At 41.9% G+C, this 13,794-nt stretch overlaps 1 protein-coding gene across 2 annotated transcripts in view; it reads right to left on the bottom strand.

The window, feature by feature from the left end:
• Positions 1 to 13,794, bottom strand: part of ARHGEF3 (Rho guanine nucleotide exchange factor 3) — a 314,234-nt gene that overhangs the window by 137,897 nt on the left and 162,543 nt on the right. For both annotated transcript variants that reach the window (XM_028478969.1, XM_028478970.2), the window contains one exon: positions 2,435 to 2,497. In XM_028478969.1, the coding sequence (XP_028334770.1) occupies positions 2,435 to 2,497 (63 nt within the window). The remainder of the gene's footprint in view (positions 1 to 2,434; positions 2,498 to 13,794) is intronic.

Raw genomic sequence — 13,794 nt, 5'->3', positions numbered from 1 at the left:
AATTTATTGGACTCAGATATTTATTTAGACATTGTAGCCTTTATGGCTACAATCTTCTCGTGAGTGGTTCCACCTACTACTTCATTCAATTCAAGTCGTGTCTACTGAGTGCCTGTTAGGTGCAAGGCACTGAAAATTAGTGACACTTCCTCCATGGCCACATTTGGATATGTCACACATCCTGCCATCTCCATACAGCTTGGATTGTCAGTAAAACTGCAAAACACCATTTTTCATGTCCTCCAACAACTTCTAGGATTCTTCTAAGTTTTATAATGATTATTATACTATGTGACAATATTTGGAGGAAACTCTGCCCCGGTTCTGGAATCTATTTGCCAAGATTCAGGAAAAATGTCAGGCAAATCAGAAAGGAGTTTGGCCATAGCTGACTCCTTGAGCACAAAGGCAGACTTCTTTTCCGTAAAAGTCTCTTAACTGTGACAAAACATGATATGAGATGGTGAGAGAGAGAGAGAGAGAGAGAGAGAGAAAGAGAGAGAGAGACAGAGAGAGAAGGACAGAGAGAGGGAGCGAAAAAGAGAGAGAGAAATACCTTCTGCAGCTGCATAAGGAGAAAAGACATCAAATTATTCATTACATGAGCTTAGATGACTTTGACGAGAAGGCAAGGTCATGGATGCCAATGAGCACGAAAACCATATCACAACAAGTGGTTGCAAATAATCCTTTCATATAAGAGAGTTTAGTGGTTCTTTGAATAAAGCTTCTAGAGACATGTCTTCCTGAAAAATAAACATAGTTGAGGAAAAATGTATAATAGGCATGATCTTAGAAATGACCTAGATTAAGATCTTATTAAATCACTACACTTCCCTGGGCGTCTACTTCTTCATTTTCAAAGTGAGGGGACTGGACAACATGATGGCTAAGGGCTCTATATATTCTGAACATCAATGATTCTAATAATTGCCACAAAATTGAAAACATTCAAACACCAAAAAGTTGTTGCCAATAAGGGAAGTTCCAAAGACTTCACTTGTCAACAATACAACATTCAGTGAGTAAAGTAAAACCCAGAAGACCATCATCTTTTTTGTCCTGTTACCATGGCAACCTAATAACTGGTCCAACTCCATCAACCTGATGGTCTAAAGACTAGAACAAACACCATATGGTAAAATAAAGATGTGCAAGTACATTAATGCTAGCTCAGGCTCACTCCATGATGGCTGTCTGCATCACAGAAAACTCTGCCACAATTAAAAATAACTAAGAGAGCACTGTTATATTGGTGAATGAATGTCATCAGATGAGAACCCAATAATCTGTGTTCATTGAAGTTTCAAATTTTCACAATGGTTTTAGAGACTTGATCTCAAATCTATCTTTTTAACAGATGAGGCCCAGAGAGAGAAAGTGACTTCCAAGGTTACATCATTAGTTATAGGCAGAGCCAGGACAACGACCCAGTTCTTAATTCTTAGCATAGAAGCCTCATCTCACAACAATGACTTTTGTGGCCTCTGTAGAGGAGAAAGACCAGGGCCTAATGTTAGATGGATCCACTGTGCACAATGATTAAGCTTAAAGGGAGTGTGAAAGATGAATAGACATGAGGAGCCTAGGGAGGGTTCCCCCAGCCCCTGGTTGATGGGAGCATCAGAAGCCCAGGTAGGTTTCTCAGTCATGTCAGTAGGGAGACAAGGAGGCCATGCAAAGAAAGCTACTAAAATTAAGCATCCAAGGATGTGGGCCTGAAAAATCCAAGAAAGCTTTTAACCTCAATCATCACTGGCACACAACTACCAGGTCACTTAAACATCTCTTGCAAACTTCTGCTTTTAAAGGAAAACACAATGAGGTTAACATTTGGTGGGTGCCTAGTATGTACCAGACAATGTGCTTGGTAGTCTCACTTTTATTGTTTTGTTTGATCCTCACAACAATCCTGTTAGGTTAAGTCTTCTCCCGATGAGGAAATAGAGGTGAGGATAGGGGTCACACAATTGTTAAGTATAGAATCTTGATTCAAACTAAGAGCTGTTGAATCCAAAGCCACTCCCTCAGTCATGTTGCTAGAGACTTCTTCTGGCCTTTGAGCCACCAGCTGCCTGAATTGGGCCAACCTGCCAGCTTCCCCCAAAGGGGACAAACATCTGGTCCATCTTCTGGACCAAGCCTCTAATATGGCACAGCAGCATATATCTAGATTCTATACAAATGTACTGACTTCATAATTCATTTTATGAGAGAAAAGACACAGGCAATAAACAGCTTGGCTTTGAAGTTTAAGTTGGCAACACAGCTTTCTCCAGTAAAATGAAATGTTTTTTTAAAGAGAGTTTCCTCCCAGGTTGCAACTTCCACAGTTGTATCCTGGAAGCCCACTCAAAGCACACAGCATATTAACAAATACATTCAGAGATGAAAAGTATTCTCATGGCAGGGACACAGGAAGGACTGTACTTACACTTATATCAAGACTACAAAGGCTAACGGCATCTTCATCCTGGGCGCTCTGCTTCCGTTTTCGCTGTGAAACAAACGATAAAACAAAGTTCAAATGTAAACAAGGATTATGGCTTTGATTAAAGAAAGAAAAAAAAGGCCATCAAATAGCACATGTAATCCTTATCATTTCTACCATGTTATGCAAAACCTTTAACCAAGCTATGTAAATGAATAGTTCTAAGAAAGCCTAAGAAATTACGGGAAACTATTAAGCTCTAGGATAATTGGTTTGCATTACTGTTCTTATTCATGCTGCTACAGTTTGTTTCTCTTTAAATTTCCTTTTTTTTTTTTTCTAAATGTCTCTGTATATCAAGGCTAAGAAATTTAGACACAAAGTTCAGATTTTTTTAATTTGGAAGAAGAGATTAGACTGGAAAGAATTAGACTGAAAAAAATCTAATTCACTTAAAGATATTCCATTTTTAGAGCTGCTTTGTACTTGGGTAATTTAAATTTGTTCTAATCGTCCAGGGTGCTGATGTAATCACAGAACCAGAATGCTGGAAAGAAACTTAGACATCTTCTCCAACCTTCCTATGTTCTAGCCATAAACACCAAGATTCAGAAAGTCATTATTTGAACTGAAGAAAATTATATTTGAAATGAACTTATGACCAAGGAAGTCAATGAGGTTGGGTATGGAAAATACATTATCCTCTTTATAAAAAGAAAAGAAACTCCATCCACAGACACAATAAAGCTCTTCAAAGATAATTTACCTCTCTTCTATATCCCCAGCTTAATCAATCAGGCCAAGTATTTCTCGAGTCCCTAATTTGTGACTTCCTAAGTCTCCTGATTCTACTTGGCAGAAAGCTACCAAAGGACCAGAATCACTGGTATGAGGTTACAGTGGAGTCCAGAGATATCTGGAGTCTTCAACCCCCAAAGAAGTCCACCATCTCCTCCTCCTCTTCCTCTATCAGATGATGAGTGTGAACACAGGCAGAGACCGGAAAGCAACCAGAGCTGTCCTTGTCTGTCCCACTATAATTGTTCTATTATTTCTTCACATCAACAAAAATTTGTTGAGCATCTGTTATGTGCTAAGTCCTGTGTTTGCTCCCAGGAATGCCAAGATCAGCAACTTCCACAGTTAAGGAACTCACATTAATGTAGGAGACACAGACTCTGATGTGATTATAATTCAGTAAGATCCAGTTACCCTAGGGAAAGTCACTTCACTTGTCTGAGTCACCCTTTTCAACTCTAAGATGGAAGTGATAACATTAGCTTTTATTCTCTAAGGGGGAGGAGTAAATACAGTAATTCATTTTAGAACTTAGCAGAGTGCCTGGTACATAGTAGGTGCTCAGAATGTGGGTTGGAGGACTCTGGAAGCACAGTGAGGGAGTAATTAGTTTGGCAATAGTGGGATCTGGGGATATCTTCTTAGAGGAGAAGGCATTTGAATAGGTCTGAAGGATGAATAAGAGTTTTTCAGACACAGATGTGGAGGAGATTGGGGCCTCTTTTTCTGTCATCAGCTACATAGATATCTATGTAAAATCCCAAAGGTGAACATGGTTCTATCCAGAGTATGGAATGCTAGATCCTATATATTATTCCACTTGAGCAGTGTAAGAGTTTAGAGATCCAATGTCAGGAGCCAGGATCCTCAATCAGCCATTCTGAGACAGTGTCCAAGAATCTTCATTAACAAGTTCACCATGTGATTTTTAGGGAGTCAAATACTCTGCTCAGGGGCTCTGGGAGGAGTCTTGAGAAGATGCTGATAGCCGCTTGCCATTTCTGAGGATGCTTCATGTTTGTGTAGGGACATGACCCATACTGACTCATCATCCAGTTACAATTAAAAGCGGCACCGTGGTGTCTTTGAAGCCAAGTCACTGGCTTATATTTATATGGTGACTTTTGGAGGCATGCATGGCAAGGGATAGTTCCCATTCTACGGATAAATAAACTGAGGTCAGAAGAGATAAGCAATCTGTTCCAAGTTACATGGCTACAGTGTAACACTGAATCCAGGATTCTAATTCCTAGGGCAAAACCCTACACACACACACACACACACACACACACACACACACACACACACACACACACACCCCATTTAAAGCATGCTTGGCAAATAGGTTACAATTCATTTGCCATCTGGAATGTCTGGTAGCATATGCCTGGAGTGCTGTACTGAGAAGGATTCCACAGCATAGCAAATGAGAGAAGGCTGCCATCAATTAGTAACATGTGCTGGGGTAGAAAAGTGGGGAACAGCTGCATTGGTGACCTGCCTCCCGGGATAACCTGTGCCCTTTCCTGAGTCTGGCTTCTCTTGCCTTGAGAGGCTCCAGAATTATACCTGGAATCTTGGAAAATTCCATGAGAGGGCAGAGGATCTGGGATGTTACCTGTAAAGTGGAAATAATGCCCACCAGGTCCGGCTGTCCTGAGGATCATAGATGATGTGTATATGGCACCTGGGATGAGGGCTGGCACATAGTAGGGGCACAATAAATGGTGGCTCCCATTACGTATTACCCAAACTGTAAGCTACAAAGATGAAAACCGCTACCTGGTATTGTCAGATTATGGAATTTTATGATGCTACAATTCCATTTCGAATGCTCAATGATTTTGCCAACATGACATGTTAAGAGTAGCCTCTTACCCCAAGAGGCCCATGCTGGTGAAGGAAAGGGGATATTACGAGAGGCTCTTTCCCTCACGGGCACTCAGCCCTCTTGAGACCAACTCAATACATCACCCAGGGCTTGAATGCAGCCTCCTAAGCACTAACCCCAGATGTTTCCAGGCACCCCAAGTGTCAAATCCAGAAGACAAAAGTCCTCTAGTGGCCTTTAAAATTAAACCACAGCCAGTGAATCTGGGATAGAATGATCTCCTTAAGAAACCCACGTATTTTATAAAATATAATCTGCATGGATTATCAAAGTGGATTTTCTTTTCAATTCCCATTACATCGGGTGGTGACTGATCATGGCCAGCAACACAGATGGAGCCTGAAGCTTAAACTTTGGGCCCAGGCAAACATTTCACAGTGTCACTTAGTTTTTGCTCATTCGCTCTATGTTCACCGAGCACTTCTAATGTGCAGGGCCCTGCTCTGGGTCCCGGGATCCAGCAGTGAACGAGCCAGGCATGCTCCCTGCCCTCTAATTGGGAATAAAAAGAAAACAAAATAATTACAGATTGCGATCTCTGCTGTGAATGAGTCAGATAATATGCTGAGACAGAGACTAGCAGGGGAGACACGCTTTACAGAGATACTTAAATTTTTGTTTACTGGTTTTTGCTTGACCTTCTAATGAGATGTAAGCACATGAAGGCAGGATATAGTCTGTCATGATCACATTCCCAGAACCCAGTACAGTACCTGGTACCTAGCCAACTCCCCCAGAAGAGTATTTCTTGCTGTTTGTTGTTGTTGTTATTGATGCCCTTGGCCCTGCTCCCTTTGAGAAGTTTGTCTTCCTTACCAATTACCCAACTTCAGGGAGGCGGGCACAGGCAGAAGGAATGGAGGGAACCAAACAGGTACCCATTCTACCAGCCCAGCACAGCCCTTCCTCTGTACATCAGAAGCCATGGACAGATGACCTGGGGGAGTTCCTAGACAGGAAGGACACTGTGTGTGAAACACCTGCATTTACATACTTGGTTTCACGGGTTCTCAGCCTATTTGAAGACCCACAGACCCACCATGTTATTCTTGTCAAATTTACTGAAGTGAATGCACAGTCCACTCCCCTTTCAACCATGAAAAACAAAGCGCCTTGGGTGAGCTCAGTGACTGTGCTGTAGTCTGGGCTCTCTGATTTGGGCACATAGCTTTAAACCCCAGTGCCCAGTGCTGAGCAGTAGGTCAATGAATAATTTCTGAATGAGTGACTAAAAGAAGAATAAATAAAGGAGGCCAGTGTTCTTGAGGTGACACCCTCCCCTTCCGCTAACCACCTGGCTGCCAAAATTAAATCAAAACCTCAAAAGCAAAGATCACTGAAGGCTGAAATTCTTCAACCTCAAATTTCCTTGGAGACTCAAAACATACAAGTTCAAGCTACGATTTTTGCTTTTCAAATAAGAGAGTTTTTCCTTACCAGCAGGGGAATTTATTTTCCTTAAAATATATAGACATGTTAAAAAAAAATTACAGCTGTTCAGACATTGGTCCAAGTGGGATACTGGTGATTTCCACTCCTCCTATTAGAAGGAATGTCTGTTCAAGGGTGAGGCACACCCATGACTAGGCAGCATCCATGCACTGCCCTGAACAACAAAGAGCATGAGCACTCAGCCTCCGTGCTTTAGGAGCAAGGAATCCAGGACTGACAATACCTCAACTGAAATGAAACAGCGTGCTGAACCAAACCATAAATGAACTTAACGGGCACCTGAACCCTTTGTCTGAACACCTATCTGAGGCAGGGAGGAAAGGCAGTTACAGAGGGGAATGTATGGGAACAAAGGGTGTGAGTGTACCATCTGATTCCTTAGCCCTGTGGGTTTCATATTTGATGGAGACACTTTCTAGAAGTGCTTAGGTGCTGGAAAAACCTTCTCATGCTTCTTGGATCAAAAAACAACCAGGAGACTCTTTGTTAATTTGCAACAGGGCAAAGTCTTCTGTATATGTGGATATGACTTCTGATGGAGATACAGGTATCTCTGGATGGATGAAGTGGACTCTGTCTGAGACTCATTACTGGTGACACCATCCACTTTCACGATGCATCATTGTTCTCCAGGCCACTCTATGACTATCTCCTTCTAGGCTTGCCTACCTCCTGATAGCACAAGGCAGACATCTAAATCTCATCAGTGGGACTTCCCTGGTGGCACAGTGGTTAAGAATCCACCCACCAATGCAGGGGACATGGGTCCGATCCCTGGTCCCGGAAGATCCCACATGCCGTGAAGCAACTAAGCCCGCACACCACAACTACTGAGCCTGTGCTCTAGAGCCCATGAGCCACAACTACTGAAGCCCGTGCTCCGCAACAAGAGAAGCCACCGCAATGAGAAGCCCGCGCACAGCAACAAAGAGTAGCCCTGGCTCACTGCAACTAGAGAAAGCCTGTGAGCAGCAACGAAGACCTTATGCAGCCAAAAATAAAAAATTAAATTTAAAAATAAATAAATAAATAAATCTCATTAGTAAATGGTCCGGGAACAATTACTTTTTCTGTGGTTCTGGGTAAGGTTCTCTGCAAGGAGAACTGACCCTACCTGTCCTCAGCTGATGGATTTGCAGAAGAGCTGGCCCTGGGTCCAAACCTATCCTTATTCCTACTAGGCTCAGGTTCCATTCCCTTTAGACCCAAATCCTGGGATCCTTTGAGGTTTTGAGTCTTAGAATCAAAGGAGAATCACCTTCCAATATACAGGTGGAGGGAAGTGGATGCTGGAACTGGGTGTCTGCTATGAGTCAAGCACTGTGCTCACTGTTTAAAGGACTGTTCCTTTTTAGCTTCTCCTTAGCCCAGCCTAAGTAAGCGTGGTGGTGTTCATTTATACAGAGAAGAACACTGAAGCCTAGGAAGGCTTTAGTGACTTGCTCACCGTCACAAAATCAGTAAATGCTGGAGAGGGAAGTTTTCTCTACGCCAGCCTGGTTCCCAAACCACTGATCCTCCTGCCATCCAGTGCTATTTCTTTTTTAATATTGTTTAAAAACAAAGTGTGTTTTACTTAAATTAATATAATAAATAGCATAAAATAAATTTAAATATTTATTTAAAACAATGTGTGTCTTACAACAATATAAAAAGGCTCACAAGGCATTTACTACATACCTCAAAGAAATAAAGAGCTTAAACGAGACAGACCTGAGTTCAGAATCCAGCTCGATCATTTCTCCTTGGTGTGACCTTGGGCAAGTTGCTCTCTATCCCTTCATTCACTCAACAAATATTTACCTCGGATCTACTACGGGCCAGGCAGGTTTCAGGTGTGTGAGGTATGTAAGTGTCTAAAATATTTCCGTAAACTTTGATTTCTTCATCATAGGGTTATTTGAAGGATTAAAGCAGAAAAAAATATTTAGAACAGGGCCGGGCATATGGCAAGAGATTAAAAAATGATAATTATTATTGCTACCGTGGTTATTACCATAATTACTATTACTACTATTGTCGTTGCTGCTTTGTAGTTACGTTGAGAGGCAGGCAAGGGGGGTGGTGATATTAGAGATGGGGGATCCTGCAGGATGATGGATAAGAGACTTGGGATGCAGCCTGACCCTCCTCTAGCTACCCACATCACACAGGGTTATAAATGGATGCTCTCTGGATACCTTCAGTCACGTTTGCAGTGTGTTGTTCCCACTTCTGAAACAAAGACAGGGCAAGTGCAAGGCCTGACTTAATTTTAAATGGCTGAGATTGAAATGATTAGTGTCGGAACAGCCCTGTGATTTAATCACAGGGCTTTTCTATTTAATAACCAAGTGACCAGAGCAGCAAAAATGCACTGATGGAGAGAGTGCAGCTCCTGACTTGACAGCAAATGGCCCCTAATTAGTCATTTGTAATTATTAAATTCAAACCAGATCACAAACCTTTCTGATTTATCTCTTTGCTGGCAAACAGCTTTGGTGGTTTCAGAGGCTTTGATGAGGCCTTTCATCTGCACCTTCTTTAGGGAGACATTAGCAAAAGGATTTTGTGTTCTTGTACTTGCCCTTAGCTGGAACTTGACTCACTAAACTCATGCTCGAGCAGGGAGAGGATCCACATTTCATCTCTCCTCTGTCTCAGCTTCAGGGCTGAGTAAGAGAATTGAGAGGGACCCCCTACTCCATTTTTAATACCTTAGTTTTAAAATATCCTCCCTTTTCCAGCATCCAGGAACCATGATCCTTTTTTTCTAAACTCTTCGATGTGCTTATGGGGTAGAAAACCTGGAAATCATGGTGTTCCCTGAGCTGCTGGTAAATAAATCTTAACTAACATAATATGCAATTTTGTGCTCAGATGCCATTAACTGTGGTTTAAAGATGCTAGGTGGGCTCTAAGGCTGTATTTGTGGTTTCACGTCCTCGTCATGCCACTTATTTGTTATAGACACTTAAGCACGTCACTTCGCCTCTCCGAACCTCAGTTTCCTTGCCTATAAAATAACTAAGGTTATTGTGAGAGTTAACTAGATCACAATGCCTGGCACACAGTAACACCTCAGTATTAGCTATCACTAGTAGTAGCAGCAATAACAGCAGTAACGGCAAGTTAGAGCAGGCACCAGAGGGAAAAAACCATGGAGAAAATCCCTATAATGTATAAAAGTGTACCCATTAACTTGATTTTGGCAAATCAGGAAAAGCTCCAATGATTGCTTTTGGCCACAGAACACCTGGCCTTTAGCTTGTTGGGAAGCAGAGATGAGGTCACCTTGGCCAAGGAAAGGTCTCTCTCTCGCATGGGAAGGAAAAGATGCTCAACCAGGCAGGTGAGAGGCCAGGGAGACCCAGCCAGCCTGCCAGTGCCACCACCAGCCCTGAAATCAACAGCAGCCAGATCCCCTCTCATCCCACAAACATTGACAAACCACTTTTCCCTGTAAAACACTCAAGGCCAGAGGGGCAGCAGAGAAGACAGAAAACTTGTCTATCCAGGGCAGAGCACTGGCAAGTATATTTTCCAGAATGATGGCTCCAGAAAAACTCCATTATGGGCACTCATCTAAAGTGGGAAAGGCGGCTCATCTTCACAAAGGTTTTCAACAATGGAATTTGACAAGAAGCACAAAATCTAATCAAACAGAGCACTTTTTTCCTAAGCCTTCTAATAATTACTATTAATTACTTTACATTGTTTTCTTCCAATCTCAGGTGCACTGAACTGGATTAATCACAATCCTTGGTTCATAACACACTATTATCACTGGTGCTTCCCTGGCCCTCCTTTATCTGCTAATTCACTTATTTTTACCAGCATAATGAACTCTTATTTATTAAAATTATTCCCATACAGAACTGTCTGAGGCCCTTATCAACAAAAATATTACCCATATAGTTTAGGGAATGTCCAAATAATTGCTTAATTTCTAAGGAATTACTCCATGTAACCAAACAACTTAGGTGGTCCAACTGTACAAGTCAGATTCAAATGTGTTTATTGCCCATGATAATATCGAGAACCTGATTTTACAAGGAGAGTTCTTAGTTCTTCACTCATGTTTGGTTGGGTTCCTGCCTTTTCCTATCTAGAGAGACCCCAGTTCTGGTAATGCCTTAGCAGCCACAGCACCCCATGCATTCCTGAGCAGCACCCCAAATACTAGCAGGCAGGCATTCATCCACAGGAAGAGAAAGGCTTCCCTTCGGCCACTGGTCTCTGGATCATCTACTCCTGGGGGCAACTTGCCACACAAAGCAGAGATGGAACATGCTGGAGAAATGGACTGCACCTGCTAAGCCACTCTGTAAATCCTGACAACTGATCAGAACATTCCCTTCAATAAAAAAAAGATTCCCTGGTAGAACTATTTGGTGTTGTCTAACCAGACTAGAACTCACAACCTGAGTTGCTAAAGCTTAGTTTCTTTATGGCATATTCTGGCTGCTTTGAAGTAGTCCCTTCCTTCCCTCCCTCCCTCCTTCCCCTTGCTGGGTTTAAAACAACGATCTATTAAGAATCCACTGTATGCTGAGTGCTTTCCGTATATTATACCTAATCCTTACAGCTTGGACAAAGAAGTTATTACACACGAGGAAACTGAGGCTTAAAGAGTTTAAATGACTTGATTAAAACTGCTCTGTGAGTGGGTGAACAAAGCCAGGATTTGATATCATATCCAGCTAATCGTGCAGCTGATGCTGCTGGCCCACATGCCCTGAGCAGTCACCATTCCCTGGCATGCTTCGGCTTTCTACAGGCCAGAAATGCTTGGGTGTCAGTGTCACCAGGAGCAGCCCTCAACCCGTGATGAACTGGAGTTGGTAGGGAAACACCCCAGCTTCCTAAAGCTTGAGGTGACAACTCAGAGGTACAGTCTCTCAGCCTTGACTATGCATTGGAATCACCAGGGGAGTTTAAAGTGCTCTGGGGTCCTGACTCCTGCTATCCAGGGATTCTGAACAACAGGAGTTCTGGAAGCTCCCCAGGTGAGTCTATCGTGCAGCAAAGTTTGAGAATCGCTGCCACACAGTCTCCTAGAAGTCCTCAGCAGGACTGAGCCCCAGTTGCCCACAGAGCTAGCCTGTTCATGATCCCACGCTGTAGTGGCTTCCTTCCCTTCCCTGTTTCTCTTGCCCACTCCCTCACCAGTGCTCCTAGGGATCACCTCCCAAATAAACTACTCGCACTTGTATCCGGGTCTGCTTCTAGGGCACTGAACCTAAGACAAGCTGAATGTGGCTCTGTGCTTCTAAAACTAGCAGTGTACTAGGAGGCAGGTAAAGCCGCAGAATAAAAATGGTCCGCCAACTTGACTTTGTGGGAAGCCATGCAAGCCATTATTTGTATATTTCAAGAAGAATGTAATGTCAATTTACATGAGTGTTTAAAGGTAAGGCTGGGAAGAAATTTAAAGTTGAACGACCTTCACATTGACTGTCCCTTGTGAAAGACACAGAAAGGGCTGAGTCTGCTTCCTCTCTGATCAGAGGTTGGGAAGAATCCAGGAAGCCAGAGAGAGTCACAGCTTCTACTTCTCCGGGCTTCACTTCACAGTCTATCCACACAGTCCTCCACCAGAAAGGAGTCTCAACAAGACTAATAGGAGGCTTTTGTCATTTGGTTACTAATCAGAGACCAAATGCTTTAAGCACAAGCCCTCAGGGCTAACAAGAGCAGAACGATTTTTACAATGTTACTTTTTTGTATCTCTATTCACCAGGTGAGGTTCATCCTTGCATGGAGAGATTAGACCTGCAGATTTTAAATTAAGGTGAGAAACAACAAGTTAAATAGGGATTTAATTAGAGTTTTAAGAGGGAAGGTTGGTTTGATTTTTTTGGATCTCCTTGACTGGGTGGGAACATCTGTACTGCTGGAGACTTGTAATCAAGAGCCTTAGAGGTGTCAAGGCAGAATGTCATAGTCATTTAACCTGTCCCTAGATACTGCAGGCAGAGAATTAGGTTATACAACCAAAGAAAACTTTCTGGAAGATACTCTGACAATATCTATCAGTAAAATAGTTGGTAGGAATAACGGTGGGATATACTTTCACCAAGATCCACACACAAGGATGTTTACTGTAGCACTGTTTATAAGTAGCAAAATACTGGAAACAAAATGTCCACCAAAAGAAACTGGTTAAACAAAACTATGGTCCATCCATATAATATGAAATACTATGCAATTAGAAAGAATAGTGTAGAGCTACACAATGTATGGAAGGTCCTCCAGGATATATTAATAGTAATAATAATAATAAAATTATATGCACAGCATGTTTCCTACTGTGTCAAATTCTTAAAATTAGAAGAGGAAAATACATACCTACCTATATCTATCAATTTACATATACATACATACATCCCGATTGTATGAATCAAATTTCTTTCTTTAAGGAAGCACAGGTAGTGTTCATTGGAGACAGAGCGTGGGGTAGGAGGAAGGAGACTATCACTTTTTATTTGGTGCTATCATATACTTATATACCCTAAGCATGTGTACACACACACACACACACACACACACACACACACACACACACACACACACACCCCATTATAGGCTATCTAGGTACTGGGACAACTGCCTTTTTATTTAGTGGCTGTTATTTCCTTCTTTATGTCTCTGTACTAAAGAAAGAAGGCACACCTAAAGCTTTTTAAAATAGATGCATATAGGTAGATTGGAATTGGAGGCATCAGAATGAATTCATGGTTACACATACACACATATTCGTGCAATGATACCCTACTAGCAATGAACACACCAAGGGCCCAGATCTTGGTTTCAAAGTACCATTCTCCACTAAAAGGACCCAGAGCTCTTTGGACAAAAGGCTGATTTTAGGGCTGAGGTAGGGAAAATACAAGATGAGCCTGGAACATGTTGAAGTATCAAAAGTAATGAAGTACTCTAAGAATGATGGATGAGGCACCAGCTTATAGTGCTCTCAGTAGCCAAAACAGAGATCCATGACCCCATAATATAAATAAATAAATATAATATATATGATTTAAATAAATGAATAAATAAATGGTGAAGGGACACCTCTTCTGTATAGAACACTAATAAACATAGAAGGGATGATGGAGTTAAAAAATCATCGATGGATGCTAAACTAGTAGGTTAACATTTCATGAGGGATAGGACTCTTCCACAGTTTCAATTTACTTGTAATTTAAAAAGGGAAAAATTGTAACTTTACAATAGAGAAATT

This window comes from Physeter macrocephalus, chromosome 18 (genome assembly GCF_002837175.3).
Source record: "Physeter macrocephalus isolate SW-GA chromosome 18, ASM283717v5, whole genome shotgun sequence".
NCBI classification, from domain to species: domain Eukaryota; kingdom Metazoa; phylum Chordata; class Mammalia; order Artiodactyla; family Physeteridae; genus Physeter; species Physeter macrocephalus.
Note: the sequence above shows the minus strand (reverse complement) of the source record. Positions and strands in the feature narration are given on the sequence as shown.